The 24,630-nt window shown below is 34.9% G+C and overlaps 1 protein-coding gene across 1 annotated transcript in view; it reads left to right on the top strand.

Annotated features, from left to right (window-relative positions):
* LOC115835470 (cilia- and flagella-associated protein 47-like) overlaps positions 1-24,630 on the top strand; it is a 114,123-nt gene that overhangs the window by 2,529 nt on the left and 86,964 nt on the right. The window contains exons 2-4 of the mRNA XM_030814169.1: positions 5,507-5,595; positions 6,903-7,031; positions 11,993-12,090. Coding sequence (XP_030670029.1) covers positions 5,507-5,595; positions 6,903-7,031; positions 11,993-12,090 — 316 coding nt within the window. The remainder of the gene's footprint in view (positions 1-5,506; positions 5,596-6,902; positions 7,032-11,992; positions 12,091-24,630) is intronic.

Raw genomic sequence — 24,630 nt, 5'->3', positions numbered from 1 at the left:
CACCAAAAAACCAAGTTTTATATTTATTTTTGTTTCCTGTTGGAACAATTGACCTTACCCTGAAGAGTGGAATATAGGCCAAAAAAATAGCATGTACATATGTTGTGTAAAAAAGTTACCATGTTTTGGAAAACATATTATTCTCATAATCATGATTTGCTGCGTTTCGTTTGCAGATGTACTGCTGACAATCAGGTTGCTAAGTATAATGTTATTCATTATAATATGTGACAAGAATTTGACTGTCTCTTCCACAGTAGCTAATTAACAATAAAAAATATATGTAAAATGAAAAGAAAAAAATGTTTAGAAACAAAATTAAATTGACATTGTCAAGAAAAAGGTTTTTCACTAGAAAAATACCTGGGCAAATTAATGGCATACTTCTAAGATACATTGTTTAAAAGTGTTCCTTCAATTAAAACATGAACTACTGAGTAAACACATAATTGCTTCTGTAGTTCTCTTCACCAATTTTTATTTTTTGTGATAGTTAACTATTTCTCACTCTGTTCTATAATATACAGTCTTGTAATACTCATATAGGGCTTTTAAAATATTTTACAAATGAATGCCTAATTTCTATTTGTTAAGGGATAATAAAATATAATAAACTTTAAATGAGTGAGTTAGGGGAAAGAAAAATATGCTGAGTCTATAATGGACTGAAATGAGTGAGAATGGAAAATATGTACTTTTAATTTGTGAGAGTACAGATGGTCCTGGAGTTACAATGTTTCTACTTATGATTTTTCAACTTTATGATGGTGCAAAGGCAATATACATTTAGGACACTCTTTGACTTATGATGGGGGTTATGGCTGTATAAATCCATTGTATATTTATAAAGTATGGTAAGTTTAAAGTACCTTGTCAGCTTATGATATTTTCAACTTATGATCATTTTACCAGGATATAAGCCTCTTTGCAAATTGAGGGGCATCTATACTTGATAGTATTTGAAATACTGATTAGATTTCCTTATTATTTAAGCCAAGCATGTTGTGTAACATATGTAGGTTTATCTAAATATTGGCTTTATCTGACTGAATTGTTTTCTTAATTTCCTACTCAAATTGTTCATTGCTAGTGTATAAAAATGTAACTGATTTTGCATGTTGATTTTTTTCATGAACATTTGCTGAATGCTTTAACAAGTTTATATGTGGAATCCTTAAGGTTTTCTGTATATAGCGTGTCATATAAAAAGAAAAAAAATTTTTTCTTTCTAATTTGGATGCCTCTATTGCTTTTTTTCATAACTCCTTTGCCTAGAATACCCAGAACTATATTGGATAGAAGTGGAAAAAATACAGGCATCCTTGTCTTATTTCTGATCTTAGAGGAAGAGCTTTCTGTCTTATACCTTACATATGATGTTATGTGTGAGTTTATCCTACATTGCCATTATCGTGTTTTGGATGTTTCCTTCTATTCCTAGTTTATTGAATGTTTCTTTTTAATCATAAAAGGGTGTTGAATTCTGTCAAGTGCTTTCTTTTTTCTTTTCTTTTTTTTCTTTTTTTGAGACAGGGTCTTACTCTGTCCTCAGGCTGGAGTGCAGTGGCACCATCTTGGCTCACTGCAACCTCCACCTCCCAGGCTCAAATGATTCTACTGAGTAGCTGGGACTACAGGCGGGTGCCACCACACCAGGCTAATTTTTGTATTTTTTGTAGGAACGGGATTTTGCCATGTTGCTCAGGCTGGTCTTGAACTCCTGGGCTTAAGCTATCCACCCACCTCAGCCTCCCAAAGTGCTGGGACTACAGGCATGAACCACCACAACTGACCTGAATTTTGTCAAAAGTTTTCTATGTATTAAGTGAGATCGTGTGTGTGTGTGTGTGTGTGTGTGTGTGTGTGTGTGTGTGTGTTCCTATATTCTATTACTGTGGTATATTAAATTGATTGATTTTTGTATGTTGAATGACCATTCATTCATTCATTCTGGAAATTAATTTCATTTGATCATAGTGTATAATCCTTTTACTATGTTGCTGAATTCAGTATGCCAGTGTTTTGTTGAGGATTTCTGCATGAATGTTCATAAAAGATACTGGACTTTAGTTTTCTTTTCTTGTAGTGTCTTTGTCTGGTTTTGGTATCAGGGCAATGCTAGCCTTCTAGAATGAGTTAGTAAGTATTTCCTTCTCTTCAAATGTTTGGAGATGTTTGAGAAAGATTGATGTTAATTCCTCTTTAAATGTTTGGTAGAATTCAACAGGGAAGACATCTGGTCTTGGGCTTTACTTTGTTGGAAGTTTTTTTATTACTGATTCAACATCCTCATAGTGTTGTATCTATGCAGATCTTCTATTTCTTCGAGAGACAGTTTTAGTAGATTGTGTGTTTCTAAGAAATTTTCCATTTAATCTAAAGTAATCCATTTTTTGGTGTATAATTATTCATAATATTCTCTTATAATCATTTTTATTTTGGTAAAATTCATAGCATAAAAACATTTATATGTATATATATATATAATCTTAATTCATGTCACTGGTCATATATACCAAGATTGAAATCAAGTCCCTCTTGTTTTGCATTTATGAATAATATTTCAACAGCATCTTTGTATATAACTCTTCACTGACTGTGCTAGTTTACCTGTAGGGATAACATTTAATATACAAGTTATTTATAGGATAAATAACAAAATGGATATATCAAAGGGGATATGCACTTTCAAGTTTGTGGATTTTGCAAAATAACTCTCCAAAAAAATACCCGTTTTTACTCTCACTACTAGTGTTTGAGATCAGGGCTGTCACTCAACATTTTTATCTAAGGTGAATGTTACCAAAGGTGTTAAGAATTGCCAATTTGAAAGAAAAATATCTTTTTTTATTTTTGGAGGGGAGTAGAAGTAATTTGAATCTATATTTCCACATAATGTGTTTATTAAATTTTAGTATAAGTGTTATTTTAGCTTTAAATATTAAACTACAACTTTTACTCTCTACCTTTAATGCTTTCTAAAATTTTAAGTAGCATGACAATCTTCTGTTATTTACAGATTTGCTTAGGTCAGTGTCAGGTATGTTTTGAGTCATTTCTGGTAATTTATGTTGCACATTCCATCCAGATTGTAGAACTAAGCCTAGAATAATATTAGCATGTGTGTGTACATAAACATAAAATATATAAATATACAAATACATATCTACACACCCATTAGAAAGAATTGGTTCTCAGATTTATGTGAGGGTTGAACAACTAGATTAATGTTCAGAAGTAATTGAGAAGGAACGACAATACACCATGTGTAAAATTATTAAATTAAATATAGGATGGTGATCTTGAGTCTAATACATGACTACCCACAGATGATAGCAGGCAGCATAGTCTAATGTCATGCTTTTCAAAGAAGCCTGGAATTTTGAGGGAGTTGGGAGGAGAAATCTTCTAGAGGAAGCAATGCAGAAAAAGAATACTCCCAGAGTTCCATGACTGTGGGACAATGAGAGGACTGCAGTGAGAACCTTCCTGTGGCTTCTTTGCATACAATTTCTTGCAATATATTCTTATTCTGATTTAATTTGTTTTGCTACTATAGAAGAAATTATTTAATTTCATGGACATGTACAGTAAATTACTCACATTTAGTTTCATAATAGCAGTTATATCCCATGTAAACATAAAAGTGATCCAATAATGGAAAAATGAAGCTGATAGTGAATATAAGATGTCACATTGTCTTGTCAAGTCTCTATCCTCTGTCTTTTAAAATGGAAAAAAAAAAGCAGCAAACATTCTATTGATGATAGTAAATGTTGTATCTTACAAGTATTCAAAACCCGTAACAGGCATGATCTGTGCCTGGAGGAATTCATGGCCTGTTCCTGTGGCTTGCTGCCACTGCATTGGACAGTGAGGACATATATGTACCTGAGGACAATGCATTTTTAAAAAGAAGTGGATTTCAAACATTTTTGTCTAAGACCTAGAATTTAAAAAAATATTGATTTTACATTGTGACTCAATAAACATAAACATACACATATTCTCTATTATATGCACAGCTACAAATAAAATGGAAACAAAATTTGTATGAAACAATACTTTCTTTACTACATAGAATATGTTTTCAGTTTAATCTCTGTGCTGTCCAGTATTAAAGATACTGGAAACAAGTGACTATTTCAATTTCAGTTAATTAAAACCCAATAATATTACATTAGCCATATGTGGCTATGGGCTACCATACTGGATAGCACAAATATAGAATATTACCATCTTGTCAAGTCCCTATGCTCAGCTGCAGGTCTGTTGGAGTTTGCTGGAGATCCACTCCAGACCCTGTTTGCCTGAGTATCACCAGTAGAGGCTGCAGAACAGCAAGTATTGCAGAACAGCAAATATTGCTGCCTGATCCTTCCTCTGGAAGCTTCATCCCAAATGGGCACCAGCCTGTATGAGGTGTCAGTCGGCCCCTACTGGGAGGTGTCTCCCAGTTAGGCTACACGGGTGTCAGGGAACCACTTGAGGAGGTAGTCTGTCCGTTCTCAGAGCTCAAACACCGTGCTAGGAGAACCACTGCTCTCTTCAGAGCTGTCAAACAGGGACGTTTAAGTCTGCAGAAGTCTCTTCTGCCTTTTGTTCAGCTATGCCCTGCCCGCAGAGGTGGAGTCTACAGAGGCATCAGGCCTTGTTGAGCTGCGGTGGGCTCCACCCAGTTCAAGCTACCCTAGCTTCTTTGTTTACCTACTCAAGCCTCAGCAATGGCAGACTCCCCTCCCCCTGCCAGGCTGCTGCCTTGCAGGTCGATCTCAGACTGCTGCACTAGCAGTGAGCAAGGCTCCGTGGGCGTGGGACCCGCCAAGCCAGTTGTGAGATATAATCTCCTGGTGCGACATTTGCTAAAACCGTTGGAAAAGCACAGTATTTGGGCAGGAGTTTCCCGTTTTTCCAGGTACAGTCTGTCATGGCTTCCCTTGGCTAGGAAAAGCAAATCCCCCAAACCCCTGTGCTTCCTAGGTGAGGCGATGCCCTGCCCTGCTTAGGTTCACCTTCCGTGGGCTGCACTCACTCTCCAACCAGTCCCAGTGAAATGAACCAGGTACTTTAGTTAGAAATGCAGAAATCACCCGTCTTCTGCGTCGATCACGCTGGGAGCTGCAGACCGGAGCTGTTCCTATTCAGCCACCTTGGAACAGACCCCAAATGTATAATTTCACAACATAGCTAACATACAATTATTAGTAGTATGTTTTACATTCTGTTTTACACAGTCTGTGGAATATAATGTATATTTCACACAGCACATCTTATTTAGGACTACCAACATTTTAATTGCTCACTAGCCACATGTGACTAATGGCTGTCATATTGTACAGGACATGTCTAAAGTTGCAACTTTCAGGACTTTTGGTCACCTGTCTAACTGTCTGTAAAAATATGAAACACATGAAATATCTGTATCGCCCGTCAACACACGAAACACTTGTATTTCTCACCTCCCCCCAGAAACAAGTTAAATTTTTTTTTTTTTTTCCCAAATTAGGCATTTCTTTCTTTTAGATATCTGTCCTCTTCAAGAGCAGTGTGACCAACAGTATCTTACTGTTTTGGACCATCTCCTAACCAGGAATAGTAAGAACATAAATAAAGATGTCATTTATTGGGTATTTGCTCTGTACTTTTGGCTGTTTTCCATATGTGTTTCATTTCAAGTTGGTTTTACATACACACATTATTATATCTTAAGATGATTTTACTTCAAGCTCTCTCTCTAAGGAGACCACACTCCAAAAAAATAGAATTTACTAAAAAAAATTCAGAAAAATTTGTTACTCTCAAGTAAAAACCAAGAAAATATTGATGTTTAATTTTAGTTCTACTTGTCTTTACAATTAATGAAGTGTGGATACTACCATAATTCAACTACACAATATTTATAGGCATTGCTGTAAACTATTTGATTTTGATGCATGGCTAGAAACACATAGTTTTGTGTGCAAAAGTTTGTTTATGTCAAGCTGGTATTTAGAGGTCAGGGACCATTTCTGAATCATTTCCATAAGAATATAAACTTTAATTTAAACATTAATACCAACTTATATAGGTCAATTTTAGTATAAAAAAATTCCAGAGAGTAATGATTTTTGATAGTAATAACTTTTGTTTTTTTGTTTTGTTTTGTTTTTGAGACAGTTTGGCTCTTTTGCCCAGGATGGAGTGCAGTGGTGCCATCTCGGCTTACTGCAACTTCCGCCTCCTGGGTTCAAGTAATTCTCCTGCCTCAGCCTCCCAAGCAGCTGGGATTACAGATGTGTGCCACCACGCCTGGCTAACTTTTGTATTTTTACTAGAAACAAGTTTCAGCATGTTGGCCAGGGTGTTCTCGAACTCCCGACCTCAAGCAGTCCACCCGCCTCAGCCTCCCAAAGTGCTGGGATTACAGGCATGAGCCGCCGCTCCTGGCCTCACTAATAACTTTTATAACAAAATGTTTAACATTTTATATATTAAATATTTTCAAGAAATTTCATGCTTGGGATATTGTGATATTATATAAAATAAATATTATTTTAATGGGGTAATAAATAGAGCATTAAAATGACTTAGGAAGAAAATAAGAACAGTTACCCAGGGGCAATAAGTATTCTGAAAGTTGATGCATTTATATTATTTTCCAGTTTTTAAAATTATCTCAAAAAAGCTGTTGAAAAATTACCATTTTAATGGAGATTTTGAAAATATTTCCTTAAACTCTTTCCTTGAGCTTTTCCTTAAAATGTTCTGAATATGTATCAGGTTTATTTCTAATACATCTAGAATTAATTTTTGCTTTATATTTGTATGTTTTAAGCCAGAGTAACTTTAATATCTGTAGCTTACCTGTTGTTTTAGAAAACTAAACCCTGATTAATAGGGCATCTTGTACTTATGTGTTGTAGGTAGAATTACATTTTCTACTACAAGAAGGAAACATGATGATTATGAGAAATACAGAGATCAAGATCAAGCCTTCTCCTGTCTTGATTCAACAGCAGAACGATCTAGCATTTTAAATGATGCAGCCACATGTAAGTTTATGATGATAGAGTTTCACTATTAGTTTGCATAAATCCCAATCGTCATTCACTTTTGAATGAAATAGATAGTTTACATGCATAATACATATCCAAATTTGTATTGCATATTTCTGTAAGAATTTTATTATTTCAGTATTAACTATATGTAGCATGTATTCTGGAGTTCCACTGCTATTAATGTCAATAGTATCAAAATACTTCAGCTAGAAGGGTGCCCACTCTTTCATAATTGAAAAGCTTTACATATTTTTCTGTCACTATACAAAAGCATACAGCAAATTTCTAATAAAATATTAATGAGTGTATTGTTTTAATGATGTAATATGCCTTGCTTACTTCAATATAAGAGATACTAGCAATCTTCCTCATATGCCAAAGAAACTAAACACTATTTTTCCCCCTATATTATAAAGCTTTATTTGAATGTTGTTAAACATCATGTCTTTTTAGTACAAGTTCCAAGTAAAATAAGGTGATGAGGAGTTGGAATACTCAGGGCAGGTTTCCTAGAAATGGGTGAATGAGTTTTTCTTTTATGGGTGAGTAGCAGGGATGCAAGGTCTTAGTAAAGAAAAGTGGTTGAACAGGGACAAACTTGTGGAGGCATTTTAAATGTTATACAAAAGAAGAAATCTTTGTTGAATGAATTTGTATTAGATAGCATTCTTCACAGAAACAGAAATGATGGAGTGTATGTCTCTGTGTGTATTCAGAGAGAGAGAAAGATTTGCAATTGACACCATTGTGGGAGCTGGTAAATCTAAAATCTGCAAGGCAAGCCAGCAGGCTAAAAAGTCAATGTCAGTGTTGCAGCCTTGAGTCCAAATTCCCCAGGATAGGACAGGCAGGCTGGAAATTCAGGCAGTGTTTCTATGTTACAGTCTGGAGAAATAATTGCTTCTTTTTGGAGGAACATCAGTGGTTGCACTTAAGGCCTTCAATTCACTGGAGGAGGCCTACTCAATGGAGGATAATTTGCTTTACTCAAATTATACTAACATAAATGTTAATCACATTTCTAAAATAGCTTCACAGGAACATCTAGACTAGTGTTTGTTCATACAACTGGGCAGTATAGCCCAGCAATGTTGACACATGAAATTAAGCATCACAGAATCCATGGACTAAAGAGTGGTATTTAGGAATATTCAAAACGATTTGGGAAGAGAAGTTGGGCCAGTTAGACTACTGCAACAGCAAATCGAGTTTAAAGTGAAGACAACCAGGTCTTTTATGGTGGTGGTGGTGGTGATGGAAATATAGAAATATCACTAAAGATGAGAAATATTTCAGAGACAAGCATTGGATGACTGTCCTTATAGAAGATAACAAAAAAGGGCATTGATTCCAAAAAATAATAATAGAGTTCGTTTGTATTTTGGTCAATAGAAAAAAAAAAGAAATTCAGAAGGAAAGAAACAAGTTTTGGAGATTGTAACACTTAGCAAAGTTTTGCACTTCGTGATGTTGATCCGACATCAAGATATTTACATAGCAATATCCAGTTGCCAATTGAATCTTTGTAGCTGAAACTAGGAAAATAAACAATATTAACATGAGTTATAAAGGTTTAGGGTCTTTTTCAGTGAAATCATGCAGGTGAGACAAAGGAATAGATAATTGCTGTAGATGTGTTATGTTAAAAGTTAAATCCTCATTAGTATCTAGGGCAGAAGAACCATGAAGGAAAACCTTCATGAGGGTTAAAGTGTTCAGAAGAATTTGAAGGAAAATCAAAATATTATGATTTTATGTTAATAGGCTAAAAAAGAGTAATCTCTAATAAACATACTAACCTACATATTAACAGGTTGAAAGATAGATTAAAAGCTAGGAAAAATGTACCTGACAACATTAAGTTATCCCTAATTCTTCAGACAGGTCTTTTCACATCCTTACTCTCAGACAGAATCAACTTTTCCCCTATAATAACATGGATCCTTTTTTAAAGACTGCTCCACAGTATATTTATTTTCAATTAGAGAAATCTTCTAGCTTTCCTCTCATCAAAGAAATGAAAGCAACACCTAAATCAGAATGTTTTAACCTTCCAAATAGGGAAATATGAAAGATAATGGTAACACCCATTTTTAATGAGAATCAGATCAAAAGATGCAATCTCATGCATTACAACAGAAATTTAAATGGATAAAAACTTTTTTAAGACAACATTTATAGTATGTTTAAACTTTTAGTAATTTTTTATCTCCTTCAATCCAATGATTCATTCTAAGGGATTTGTCAGAATATTCAAAGATATACAAAAAATATGACATTTAAGAATGTTTCTTTTGTGATACATTGAATAATTGAAACTAAAGTTTTAATAGTGAATATTTTCTGAATAATATAAATGTGTATATTTTTATGTACATATGAATGTATCAATTATGTATATTGTATACACCCCAGTATATTTATGTGTATATGTCTATAAATCCATATCTTTGTTGATATTTTGAGTCTGGAATTTTATACAAATATATTAAGTAGCTGTCATTTAGTCATGAAATTATGAAGAACTTTCATTTTCATACTATTCAGGAATTCCTGAAATCACTATAGTGAATGCTATTGATTTTATAATTAGAAAAATATTTTAATTTAAGGTTCAGAGTTAAAAAACAATCATGATTTTGTTGTTGTTTTCATCAATAAATCATTCACCAATCCCACTCTAATCAATAAATTCATACTCGGTGTACATGTTTAGCACTGTAGGAACTAAATCAGCTACATCACAACACTGCCACGTGTGATACTCACAGTAATTATAAATAATAGGTGTTATTGTCCCTGCGATGGTTAATTTTATGTGTCAACTTAGCCAGGCCACAGGGCCCAGATATTTGGTCAACTTTATTTTTAATGTTTCTGAGAAAGTGTTTTTTGGATGAGATTAACATTTGAATCCATGGACTCTGAGTAAAGCAGATTACCCTCCATAATGTGGTTGAGCTTCATCCAATCAGTTGAAAACCTTAGTAAAATAAAATCTGACCTACTTCAATATACTTCAGATTTTGGATTTACCAAGCCTCCACGGTTGTGTGAGCCAATTTCTTAAAATCTCTCTCTTCTTTACACATCCTGCTAGTTCCATCTCTCTGAAGAACCATGACAAATATAGTCCCTGTTTCACAAATGGGCAGACTCTTGAGATTCTTTGCCAGAAATCACAAACTAATGGTGGTCACATTGGGATTTGAACCCTGGTCTTATAACTCTGAGTCATTCCACTGATCTTTGCACTAACCCAGAGTCATGAAGCAATCTCCTCAGTCATAGCTACTGTTTATTTCCAGAATTATTTTCTCTGTGAGTTCAGTGTGGGTTAAAACATTGGAAAGGCCCAGATAAAATATGCATAAGCTACCTAGAAGGGAAAACACTTTTCATTTTAAGAACTTTGATTTATTTTGGGAGAAGTCACGTTTAAGTGTCATGAAAGCACTTAAAGTGCTTTTATAAAATTGAAGGAGCAAATGTGAGCAGAGGCTTCCTTAATAATCTCTCATCAGTATAAATTTGGTAACCTTATTTTCTGCACATTTCTGCTTTTAAGGGAATGAACTGATGTCTGAAAAATAAACAAGTACAGGAGTCAGTTCAAAATGTGGAAATAAATTTGCCCTCAAGAACTCCTCATAGTTATTTGGAATAAGAATTCAACTGGGTCTTATTAATTGTAACTATTTTTTCTCTTTCTCCCTCTTACTGGCTGTTTACTTTAAATATCTGGATTGTTCTCAGGTCCACCAATCTTATAAGTATTTTAGATACCTAAAGTGTTGAAACAGGATGGAAAATAGTACAATATAGTATGGTACAGAACAGTGCAGTGCAGTAAAATACAATGTCATGCAATACAATCCAGTACAAAGCTACGAATGCCATACAGTGCAATACAACACAATACGATGCTATTCACTGTCATACAGTGCCATACAATACAGTACAATGCAATGCAAAACATATACTCATGAAAAACCTTTTCAGTAGAGAGAAACTGAGAATTCCACTAGTTTGTGCTTCTTATTTCATAGATGAGGAAACTGAGGCCCAAAGAGGTTAGCAATTTACCTAAATAAGTTAATCTAGCATAACAGTTCTTGAAATCTTTTAAACATGACAATACTGATATGAATATGTATGCAATTTACTGAAATTGGAGGACAATCTTAAACCATGACCTAGTTCAACACAGGAAAACAAAAGAATATCAAAATGGGAAGCTGAACAGAGAGGAGAAACAAAACTGAATTTGACGGACATAAAAAGCCTTTTTATGAAGGGCCTGGTTGATGAGGACTCCAGTTTTAGCGTGAGGGAGTATGGTTTTGGTTATCATCAGGGGCAGAATTGCCTGCTTTTTAAAAATATTAGGGAAGCAAGATATAAAAATAATTGTCTCACGACTTAGTCTATGTCCCTTTCAGAATTTCCTTGGGGTAAATTCTTGGGATCCTTTTTCACATTTTCAGGAAACATGCAATCTCATTTTCCTGACTTTCTCCTTATACTAGATTCTTATGGTCCTGGAAATGTAGCATTGTAAATTGTAATGACTTACTTAGATATATCTATGTACAAATACATGAATAGTTTATCCATGAGAAAAAAGATTGGTTATTTCTTTTTGAAACATTAATCCTTAACTTAAAAGTAAAACATTTCGAAATTCATTTTATGGAAGAACTTAATGAGTTACTGGCATAGGTATAGGGCCAGGAACTTGTACAGGACATTCTCTTGGCCATGCAAGGATGGAGCTTCTCTTATTCCTCACTAACTGTGATAAAAACATCTTCTCACCCTTTCTTCAGCTGTCTTGACAAAAAGTCCATTTAAAAAAAAGGTTGAAAATGATGCCTGTTCATGATTCTCAAATGTGTATGTTAAGTGTGGTATTCTGAAGTCTATATTAAAAAGTGTTTTGTTTTGTTTTTCAGATGGTAATTTTAACAATTTAAGATTCTGGTATAATCTTGAGATCCATAGCACTCCTGGACCACCCATAGAGATTATGGAAATGACATGTATTGCTCTGGTAAGTGCCCATTACATGTTCATAGACTCTGTCATTTTGTGAGCACTCAGACCTTTTGTTGTATATTATTTACTATCCCTAAAAACGTCTGTATCAGATGACTGTATTAAGATAAATTAGTCAATCATAGCAATTTTATTTTTAAATCTAGTACTATGGACTTTAAATGTTTTTGGAAAACATCTTTTAGTTATATGTTATAGTGACTGCATTGATTAGCATTCTATCTGTTTCAAGAGTTACTAGAGCAAACTTAACCTTAGCCTACATGTTTGTTCACACATAGATGATAAAAACAGGATTGTGCTTCTAGACTCTTTCAGCATTGCTTTTTCATGGTTTCTACAGCAGACCTTTTACTTGGAAACATATTTGGAGCAACTGGCATACATTTGGGGTTTCCATTAATACTCGGAATAGATTTGTCTGATGTGAATTACTAAAATGTTACTAAATTTGTGTCCAAAATTATTTAATAAAGTTAAATATTAAGAGTCTTATTTTAAATGAAACATGAGGACAATATTGCTATTAACAATGTTTTAATTAAATTTAGTTTCCTTATTGTTAGTACTCAAATATTTAAATTGATAATAATAAATGTTATTTTTATTTTTAAATATGTGGATAGATTTCTTTATAGGATTGATTACTTAGAATCTTGAACTTTGGTTCCAATAAAGAGAAAGTAAAAAAAAAAAAAGATTTAAAATACTATAAGTTTACAAATTGATTATTTGCCCACCTGATTTCTGGGTAAATCTCCATTTAGGCATAGAAGATGAATGATTAAAATTTTGAAATGTGCTCAAGTATAGACTGCAAAAGCATTATCTTCTAAGTGGAAAAGTATTTAATATGACGGGAGGATCATTCCACTCAATGAAAATGTCTTATTTCTGTGAATCGGTTACCACTGCAGTGTAAAATCTTCCTTAAAGGTTATTTTAAAATATACATTAAAATGTATCCCTTTATCAAGACGTAGAGAAAAAAATTTAAATAGGCTTTGAAAAAATTGAGTGCATGATGTAGCACCTCAGAAAAGGAGAAATTGGCTTTCTTATTAACTATATGCTTAAAATAGGAATAGAGATGACAAAATATGCAAAATAGAAATAAATACAATTTTAAAATAAATTATAGATGGTCAATTGTTGCATCTTCTCATTAAATGGTGTATAAAGTGCTTTTTTTCTGCAAGAGCTATTAATCCTTCAAGAAAATACTGATAGAAATTGAGATTTCTATAGCTGTCAACCTTAAAAGGTGAAGACTGTCACACACCATCAGGGTACTTTATGTGGATATGTAAGAAGATTGAGCAAAAAGCAAAAACAAACAAAAAACCAAAACCAAAAAACCACTACTTATCTCTTTGAATGAGAAATTTCAAATATGTTTTCATTTATGAAATTAAATTTGCATATACCCTTTCAGGAATATATTATTTTAATAAATAAAGTACTTTTGAATAATGGCCCTTGTTCATTTTTCATCAAGGACTTGCCCCTCCCCATGTATATTATAATGTAATCCTAATTCAGTTTGTACTGATTTCCTATAAGTTTTCAATTTAAACCTCTTTTTGTTTTGGCACTACAGTGGGATATGTGTAACTCGTCTTATGCACATATATATTTCTAATTGCTATCATTATTGCTTTTATTATTCATTATGAACAGTTAGCATAGTTATTTCATAAATATACTTAAATAATATTCTTTCATGGTCTACTTAGATTAAAACGCAATTATCAAATCCCCTTTTCATTGAGTAGTTTTACATTATAATGCAGGAGCGAAACTTCTTAACACATGACAGCTGCTAGATAGTTCCCTTTGTTACTATAGGCAGGTTTACTGTATTAATTGAATGTTCACATTTAACTGAGATTTGTTGAGCAGGGACATCTTTTTCAACTAAGTTTACCAACTTAGGCTATCGTGGCTAGTGATGTTGCCAAATTATTAAGTTTTCTCACGTTTCTAGTCATAATTGTTGAAGGTAAAAATCTATTCCCTCTTTAACTTTCAGACATGAAGATTTATTTACTAGAGATAGTATGATCTCTTTTAAATAATGCCATCAAATGAAACCTTTGTCCATTCTTTGAAGAAGATGCTTTCTGACTACTTTCAGAAGTATACTAAAATTGTGGTCCTCACTTGTATATTATTTCCTAATATTATTGACTGCATATTCTGTTCAGATGAATCATTTGAAAAATACTTTATTTAAACTTTATACCTCCAGATGTGGCATTGGTGCACTCAAGATACTAAGCCATCTCTTATTTCTTTATCTGCATCTCAGTTTTTATTATATTCAACTCAATTTCCACATTTTTTCTACAGATGAATGATTGATCAGAATCTCTCTAAAATAGGGTTCATGTAAGAAATACTTACAATCTTGAAACACATATATTTGGTTACTTCTTGCTGCAGGTTCCAAAAGCAGATTACATTCTCAGTAAATAATACTTGCTTGTTAGTAGTCCATTCTCTGTTGGCATAAAGTATTTAGGATTTCCTTTGGAAATTTTAACATGTAATAGCTGCTGTTCCATTTTGTGTGATCTTAAAAATCTCTTGTATGTCATATAGTTCGGCTATGGGAGAATGATGACAATAACCCGCTGTCTTTCCACTGACACTCAATAACTCTAATGTATAGCACTGAGCTATAAATATTTTGTGGAAACAAAACTTAAGTGTGTGAGCAACTCTTTATATAATTTACATTTTAAACAGCCATAGCCTTCAAAATACTTCATTGTCAGTGAAAATTGCATGATCATTTATTTCTTTCTGAGCTTTTAATTCTATAAACAACCTTCAGTGAAATTCGCTATATTGTTAATAAAGAGATCCAGAAATCTCTCCACAAACTAGCAAAAGAGAAGCACAGTTAAAAACACTGTTAATCTTCTTGGTGTCAAATATAAAAGCATCCATACAAAACAACACAAGTGAGACCAGGTGCGGTGGCTTATGCCTGTAATCTCAGCACTTTGGGAGGTCAAGGCGGTAGGCTTGCTTGAGCTTGGGAGTTTGCGACCAGCCTGGGCAACATACTGAGACCTTGTCTCTAGTAAAAAAAATAAAAAATAAAAATTTAAAAAACACATGTGAGTTGCCAACCATTTTTAAAACGTTTTAGTTTTAGCTCCATAAATTCAAAAATATATTTTGAGTTACTGTTTTCAATGTATTTTCTTCTTTCATCCTTTTTTTCTTTTTTTTTTTGATGGAGTTTCGCTCTTGTTGCCCAGGCTGGAGTGCAATGGCATGATCTTGGCTCACCACAACCTCCGCCTCCCAGGTTCAAGCAATTCTCCTGCCTTGGCCTCCTGAGTAGCTGGGATTACAGGCATGTGCCATCATGGCCGGCTAATTTTGTATTTTTAGTAGAGATGGGGTTTCTCCATGTTGGTCAGGCTGGTCTTGAACTCCCGACCTCAGATGATCCGCTCCCCGCCTCAGCTTCCCAAAGTGCTGGGATTACAGGCATGAGCCACCGCACCCAGGCCTCTTTCATACTTTTTATACTTTATTTTTCTAGATGAAAGATCATATATCATAAGTGTTGTCCATGACATTGAAATTTTTCTTCCTCATGAAATGTTGAGGAAGCAAAATTAGCATTCTGCTTTTAATTTATCCTGACAAGTTGTAAAAAATTCTTAAATACTATTTTTTAATCCGGAAAAAATATCTCATGGTCTAATTTGAGTTAAATACAAAAAATGAAGATGTAGCTCTGGGGGGTATTTTGATTAATGTTAAAGACACTCATATAAAAAAATTCTATAAAAGTTAGAATTATGATAAAATCTCATCTCTAATCTGCCTATACTCTATTTTTAAAAAATTTAAAGCACTTGTTGGCGCCCAAAAGATATAATGTTCTTCCTAAAATTATAGAGCTAATGTACTTGGATTTAATATCTACATTAATTGCCAGAATATTTTCTGATTCATTTACTTATTTCTAAATTCTGAATTGATTTTGTATATAATGTCTGTGGCTTTAAAGATCAGCAATAATTAGCCACTTTCACGTCAACTGACAGTGGACTCAAGGCCATGCCTAGAGTTAAACTGTCAACTGTCTGCACTTCACTGAAGTGCCTCATTAAAGGGAAAAGGTTGTGTGTGGGGGAGGGTCTGCTGTCCAAATAAGGTGCTCTGCCAAATGGACAAAAGGAAGGCTGCCTTTATTCTCTCTTTCTCTCAGTCTCCCCCCAATCGTCCCATTCTCCCTCCACACCCTCTCTTCCTCCCTCCCTCTTCCCTTCCCCCTCCGCGCCCCTCGCCTTAGTTCTTTTTATTTTTTCATCAAAGTCATCTATGCTGGCCAAGCTCTGTGCTCTGAAGGCTGATTCCTTTTCTAGTTTTCACACATACAACTTTTCCAGTAACGACTCTGTATAGAATTTCAACAAACAAAGCTTTTCAGGAAATTTTTACTACTAGTTAAAGCAAGAATGCTGACCTGTATTCATGAATTCTATTGACACTCTTTGTTCATAATTACCAACAATGCTGTTCTGGTTAGATATGATGTTAACCAGTGTGATTTGCAGAAATGACATGGAAATAGAGATTTAGCTATTTACTCTTAAAAACAGAGAGTGGGATAAACAGCTGATTTTAGAAGCTGAACTTAGGTTTGTCTTTACTTTCTGGTAAACTCAGTCAGCTTCAGTTCCCTCTGAGGTCAGATTCAGCTCCTTCTCAGTGTTCTCATGCTCCGTTCTCCTGGGTGTTATGGAGAGGTTAAAAGGAAACTTAGAGGGCATCCTGACTCCAAGTTCAGAGATGGAGGGAATTTGGTCCTGACATCAGCAATATAAGAGTCTTACTGGCTAGTCATTGAATATCAAGGGGCTCTCCCCATCAAATTTCATGTAGCCCCAAAGGGGCACAGCAGAACATCCTTAAGGCTTCCTAAATTCCAGTGAAAAGTCACTAAAGCAGCTGAGATAGGACAGGAATTTAGGAGGAAGTTTAAGTCTTGAGTAAAGTGTGTGTTTTCTGTCTGTCGCCCCCACCAGCTGAGGAAAACTCAATTTATTCTTTATTGGCTATTAACACTGGCTAGGCAGGTTTTCTCCAAAAACTGTGGTTTGTATCAGAACAATAGAATCAAAACAAAACAAAATAAAATATCTAAAACAAGAGTATGTTGGAAAAAATAGATGAACATTCTTTTCCTTGCATTCAGGGTATAGCAACCCCACCCAGTGTGCATTGAGCTTAGAAAGCTTTAGCATTGGAAATTAGGTGAGGGTAATGGAGTGAGGTGACCTGGGTTAATATGGCAAACTGTCAACCTATTGTACCTGATGAGGAAAAGCTAGCATTAGCTCTGATGGAAACAATCTAATTTGTGATTTTGTGGGCAAGTTCAAATTTTACATAATGAGTAAGGAAGTCGTTCTAAAACTCAAATCGTACCTTGGAAATTTTGAGATGAAAAATTATAATTGTTTTGAGATATCTCTGTATTTCTGAGTGAAATGGTGTTTAGGGGATAGAAAGGAATGAGTCAGGTAAGAAAATCATCACTGTCCATTCCTTCTTGTGTAGGTCTTTAAGTCAGGAGTATATTAATTAGTTGAAATCAACATCACAGCTATCTGAAAGACCGTTATTTCAATTAAAGTTCACAAAACATTCCAAAGTAAAACAATTTTTGGCTACTCTGTCATTATGAACTATTCATGCCTCTGCCTTCTTCCGTAAATGCAGATGAAGAAGAATTGACTGAACATGACATTGGATTCATTTATACAAGTTCAAACACCTGACATGCAAAAAAAAAAAAACAACAACATGGCAAATACCCACTCACTGTGTCAAGAATTACCCCCTGGGGTACCCCATACCCTATGATTATTAAATCATGTGTAATGTATCTAAGCACTGTTTGCTTAACTCGTGACAAACACTCTTCAAAATGGCTGGCCTACATGGTCGTTCAGAGTTAGCATTTTAATAATTCACACACATGCATATACATATATATGTATACTTACATGTATATATGTAGAGAATAAATACATAGAGAATACATACACACATATACGGCGGGGGAGGTGGAATGCTATCTTAAACAGTTAAGCAGGAGGTTACTTCCTAGGGATCGGTCCTTGCAATTAGAAATATTTCTATTTTTAATAGTTTTCTTTTCTCTCTCAAGGTTATGGAGTGTGTCTGAATACAAATTAATAAACTTTAGGCTCTTCCAGTGTTTTCTGGCTTTTTCACAACTCCCAGGTGCCTATTAATGCATCCTCAACATACATGTCCCCCAGTCTGGCATTAGCAAACCACGCTGATTGCATCTCAGCATTCTATACATTTCAAGTCATATGGTGGAGGATTGGGGATTGGGGTGGGTATAAGGTATGACATCATTAGATACAGTGTTGTACAGATGAAAATAGCAAAGGAATGACAATGGTGTTTCTAAATATAGCTGTCTACATGGTTTATTTGAGTTCTGACTTTTCAATTTAGGAAAATTATTAACCCAGATTATAATGATCACTTCCTCTCAATTACATGATACTTTCAAAATACCCATTAGTTCAATTTGTTTACTGATTTGATAATGTTTTCAAATTGAATAAAATTAAAATTGAAGATTTCCTCAATAATATGCCTTACTTGATATTATTGTGTGTTTTCTCCTCAGAAATAATCCTTTTATAATGAACTTGTGATTATCTTCTGAGAGATGGTATGGTGAAAATGCTTCGTGCTAGTGCATACTGAATTGTCATTGACTCAATTAAGTGATTATGTGGAAGTAAATAATCTTTATCTATTCTGACCAAGGAGGAAAGGATGAAGTGTTTATTGCACTCAGTGAATTACACTTTTCCTCTTAGAGTAGGTGTGAACCAGCAACCAACTGACGAAGTGATAAGGCAATAAAGTCTTTCTCCCATCTGAAACTGCTGTCTTCACCCAGTAACTTTCAAGTAAGGAGGCAGGCTGAATTAACTGGAGACTTTTAAACTCCTTTTGAGTTAGATTTTTACAAAGTTGCTTTATTATTTAGTTAACAGTTGTGATTATCCAACATATCAGACATATCAATAATTATATATAATATGTAATATGTAATGTATAAGATGTAATACATAATAATGTATAATATGTAATACATAATATATAATGTATAATATGTATATTCATACACACAAACACTAAATCATCTCATAAATTGCACATTTTATTTTCTAATGAGTATTTACTGGGTATCTCTGATATTCCTGACACTGTTCTAGATGCTAAGGAACAGTGATGAACAATACAAGCAAGGCCCCTATTTGCATGGAGCTACCATTCTAGTGGAGTTAGAAAATGAATAAAATAACTGAAATGGGATGTTTCCTGGGAAGTTCTCCTTTTATCCCAGATTTTCAAATGAAGTCACAAACCTGGGAACTGGGAACCGTAGATAATTATATTTCCATATTATGAAAGTGGTTGCTGTCTTGTTTAAGACTCTGTAAATACAGTATTCAGAGTATATCTAGCTGATACAGCAAATAAACCCTAAATCTGCAATGGCTAAACACAGTAAAAGTTTTTAACAATTGTAACATTCTAGTGAATGTGTCCCTGGTTGGTGGGTGGCATACTCCGTGTTGTGATTCAGGGAGCAAGGTTCGTTCCATCTTGTGATTCCTTCCGTTTTAGGCACTCAGAGGTTCCCACATATAGCTGGAGAAAAAGAAAGCAGAGAGAAGAGAATTTCCAATAGTTGTAATGGCCTTGACACACAGGTGACACATCACTTTCACTCACATACAATTGGAGAAAATTAGTGACACAGCTATGCCCAGGTGAAAGAGGGTCTGGGAAATGGAATCTCTAGTTGGACAGCCACTGCCAAGTGACATTTTCATGCCGTGAAAGGGGAACATAGGATTTTAATGGAGAGATGATGTTTCTGGCACATCAAGGGAGGGGAGGCCTCTTTAGCCCATCACCCATTTACAGCTCGTTTCTATGATGGCCAGAACAAAAAGACAGTGGGAGTGTCTTCTTTAAGGAGGGGAAGCTAATAGTTTAATGCCCCTGGCTCTTGGTGAGTTCCTACCAACAGAATGGACCACAGAGGGAGGGAGGGTGGTTAGAGTGAGTGCAAGATGCACTTTCATCGGCACAAGTCAAGATGTAGTGGGCCAAAGTGAATTTGACATAATGAAATAAGGCCAGGCTTGAGCTTATTTGAAAGGACCCAACCCAAGAAACATTCTTCTAGGGTGAGAAGACTCCAGGAGAGTCTACATGAGGGTAATTCAAGATAGAAGAAGGCAAAAGGAACTTACATAGTAACCTGGGTAAGATCAGGTAGCACCAATTAAGTAAGTGCGTATTGTTCTTCTACCTGTCATCTCATTTCATCCTGCAACCTGAAAGAGCCAGCCATGTCAGCACAATGATCATAGGAGAGAAAGCTGGAGTAGAGGGTTGAAAAGAGCAGGCCATGTTTACCTCCTTCCTCACAGGCAGTGTGCAAAATTCCCAGACAGGCCTGAGGGTGAGGATGAGGTGCCAGAAAGGATCAGGAGAAGACTTCAATTGCATGTGAGAAGAAAGTGTTGATTGATTTGAGATTTCTATAAATACCTCAAAATTAGACTCTTCTGGCACTGGGAGCCATCTTGAGATAATAATAGGGATGGAGGAAGGCAGCTCCTTCAGGGGTTTGGATAGCAGTAGCGGGAGGAGACTTTTCAGATTGCACTCCACTAAGGTTAGTCTATCCGGTGTACCTGTTACAATGACAATAGATGACTGAGGTAAATTTAGACAGTGATAATTCTATGAACAAAAATATCCCAGGGTAACATTGAGGGTGGCTTGAAGACTGTGGCAATGCACCCAACTAGAGAGACTAACGGTGCAGAAGCCCTCAGAACAAAATGAGCTCAGTGGGAAGGGACACAACAGGAAGGAGCGTAGGCAGTTCAGAAGCAGGGAAGAGGTAGAGAGGCCAGAGCCGGGCAGGAAAGGTTGCAAGATTGATGGGGTAGAGGTGGGGCTGTTACTTGTGATTAGAGTTTTTGAGGTGTTTGCAGAGCCAGATCTCCTGGGGCCTCAAAAGGCAAGAAGAAAGATTTTAGTCTATGTGCATTTAGCCAATAGAGGGTGTAAATGAAATGAATGACCTGATTTAATTTATGTTTTAAAACTTCTCCATAAGTTCCTTCCATTGTAAGAAAATATATAAATTATATATATGGGTCGGGCACAGTGGCTCACGCCTGTAATCCCAGCAGTTTGGCAACCTGAGGCAGGCAGATCCGGAGGTCGAGACCATCCTGGCTCACACGGTGAAACCTCGTCTCTACTAAAAATACAAAAAAAATTAGCCAGGCGTGGTGGCAGGCGCCTGTAGTCCCAGCTACTCAGGAGGCTGAGGCAGGAGAATGGCGTGAACCCGGGAGGTGGAGCTTGCAGTGAGCCGAGATCATGCCACTGCACTCCAGCCTGGGCGACAGAGCGAGAATCCATCTAAAAAATAAAATAAAAATAAAAATAAATAAATATGTATGTGTATGAATATATATATATATAAATGCTGAAAATATCTAATATTTGTTTTAAAAGTGTGTAGGTATTCAAACTTCCTCTGAAAAGCTTTATAATGAGCAAAATTCAATACAACTGTTTTTATATAGTTTAAGAGAGTATTCCACTTCTACATGAGTGGTTAAATGTTTTAATTATTTTCAATTTCAGCATCTTGTGAATGTCTTTTCTGTTTTAAAATTTTTACTTGTATTTCACGGGATTAAATATGCATTGTTTAGTCCTCTTACAAAGGAGTCTGAGAACTGGAAGCAATTTCTTTAAACAGCCATTATGTTTGCTACAATATTCCTAAGTACAAGCCAGAAAAACTATTGGGATACCTTATAAAAGAATGCTTTCTATCATTAAACCTAAAAGAGCCCATGTGAAGATGAAAGAAGGCTTTAGAAGTCATCATGTAATGTTCAGCCATTACTGTTTTACTTGAGTTTCAAAAAAAATCAGTCAAAACCAATTTATGTTTAATTCTGAACACAAATTAACTTTAAAAGCCTACTCATGAAAGTGAAGGAATATGCCATTTGCAAAACAGACACCAACCAAGTATTTCAAACGTTTTTATAGAGTATTCACAGAATTCAGTGGACTGTGTACTTCTCATTTAGTAAGAGTTCTTTATAAAATAAAATGGAATGGGAGGTGGCAGGATAATTTAGCCAAAACAATCTTGTTTTAATCTTAATGTTTTATTTTGTATGTTATTTTCTCAAAATGGTTATGCATTTCTGTAATCATATAGATAATCTAAGAAAGTTGTTTCAAGAATAAACAAGAAGTTTGATCATCTTATAAAATGATGGATAACAAAAGTTTCTTCTCTTTAACTTGATGAACATATCAAATAATTTGAAAATGTAATTTTACAACCTTAAGAAACATTGATATTTAGAAAAGCAATCTTCCCTAAAATTTTGAAGATATTTTGGCAGGTGGATATTTAAAATATAAATTATTCATTATGTTAAAGGTGTCATTTAAGATTTTTTTTCTTTTTTCTTTTTTTTTTTTTTTTGAGATGGAGTCTCGCTCTGTCACCCAGGCTGGAGTGCAGTGGCGCGATCTCGGCTCACTGCAAGCTCCACCTCCCGGGTTCACGCCATTCTCCTGCCTCAGCCTCCCGAGTAGCTGGGACTACAGGTGCCCGCCACCATGCCCAGCTAATTTTTTGTATTTTTAGTAGAGACGGGGTTTCACTGTGTTAGCCAGGATGGTCTTGATCTCCTGACCTCGTGATCCGCCCACCTCAGCCTCCCAAAGTGCTGGGATTACAGGCGTGAGCCACCACCCCTGGCTTAAGATTTTTTTTCTGTTTAAACCTAGAAGAAAATAATATCCAAACAATAATGAAATTTAGAAATCATTTTTGTAATATTATAGTTACATTTGAGATACTTTCTACCATCCTAGAAATATAGTACAGTTAATTAGAAACTTAAAGCTTTTGACTATAGTGAAACATTTATTTCTATTGAGTCTTGCTATTTTCAAAACTCCAAATAATTAGATTCCAGAGATTTTCAAGAGATTGCAGTACTGGTAGCACTAAGCATTCAATGACTGCTCTCTGGAAGGCTGCTCTGTGAAGGATTTTGAGGATGTGTCCAGACCTACTGAATAAGAGTGAAATGATCAGTTAATAGTATTTGCCATGGATATTGAAAGGATGCCAAGGAGGAGCTGTGATTTAAGTACTCCACAGACACCATCCGTATTTCCCACTCTTAAGATCTGGCCAATTGTAGAATATTATGACACTTTTTGTACCACGAGAGCACGGTCTTGTTAGATAGGTTGTAGTTTACAGAGAAAATAGTAGGTTTAATGTGATTTTGTTTTCATTTTGTTTTCAAGACTTATATATGTAATAAGACTTCAAATAGTTCTATATTCCAATATTTATTCCTCTTTAGACCAGAATCTAAACCTAAATCTAATGTGTAGGTCACAACATGTGAGTGGCTCAACATGTGAGTGGGAAATAGAATAGAATGAAAGGTAGTAGAAAGTATCAGAAAATATTACATGTGGTAAATGCAGGGATTGTTTTGTAAAACTTTTATGATATGTGTATGTGAACCATATTGTGATATAAAACAAATTATTCTGGGTTGTGTGGTTAAAACATTTTGAAACTCAGTGGTTTAGTTTCTAGCATTTTTGCTTCTATGACAGGCTATAGCATTCTGTTGAATGGACACTGATCTTCTCTGAATAATGTCTGAGTAGTAGACCAGGACAAATGTCTAGGCCAAATGTGTCATTTCCATCTTCTGTCTTAAGCCCTGAGCAAAATCTCTAGGCTCATATTGGGTTGATAGTATTTATTACCTTGGCATACCCTTTTTTCTAGTTGTTGTTAGTTTTGACCATTGGAAATTATTTAGAGGCCAAGTCCTCTGTCAACTTTATAAAATATGCCAGGTTACCCAGGAAATTAGTCACTGTTTAGTATTTTACATTTTACACCTTTGTTTTTCCTTCTTTATAGTTATAAGCATGAATATTTTGCTGTAGAAGTTTAAATGCCCACTTATTTTAAGAATTCATAATTCTAATGTCTCCGAAACCATTGTAGAAGACTATTTTTCATTGCATTTATAATCAACACTGATTTCTAATAAGTGATATCTGCTCTAATCTAATTATTAATTTGTATATATTCTTGGTTTCCATCTTTCTTCACCAGATGTTGTTCACCACACTAAATGTTTCCATTCCTCTAAAATGTAGCATCCCTCCAACTCATTTATTTATTAGAGGTGATCAGGCAAATATTCTGAGCTAGGTCCTCTGAAACAGCCATAGACAAAGCTGTAATATCTACCTTGAAAATATGTTCCCAGAAGCTTAGTGAGAATTTTTTGTCACCCCTGTAACATGATTTGATAAATTTCATAACAGCTCCATGTTCTAA

Source organism: Nomascus leucogenys, chromosome 1a (genome assembly GCF_006542625.1).
Source record: "Nomascus leucogenys isolate Asia chromosome 1a, Asia_NLE_v1, whole genome shotgun sequence".
Classification (NCBI taxonomy): domain Eukaryota; kingdom Metazoa; phylum Chordata; class Mammalia; order Primates; family Hylobatidae; genus Nomascus; species Nomascus leucogenys.
This window is presented reverse-complemented; position numbering and strand designations above follow the sequence as displayed.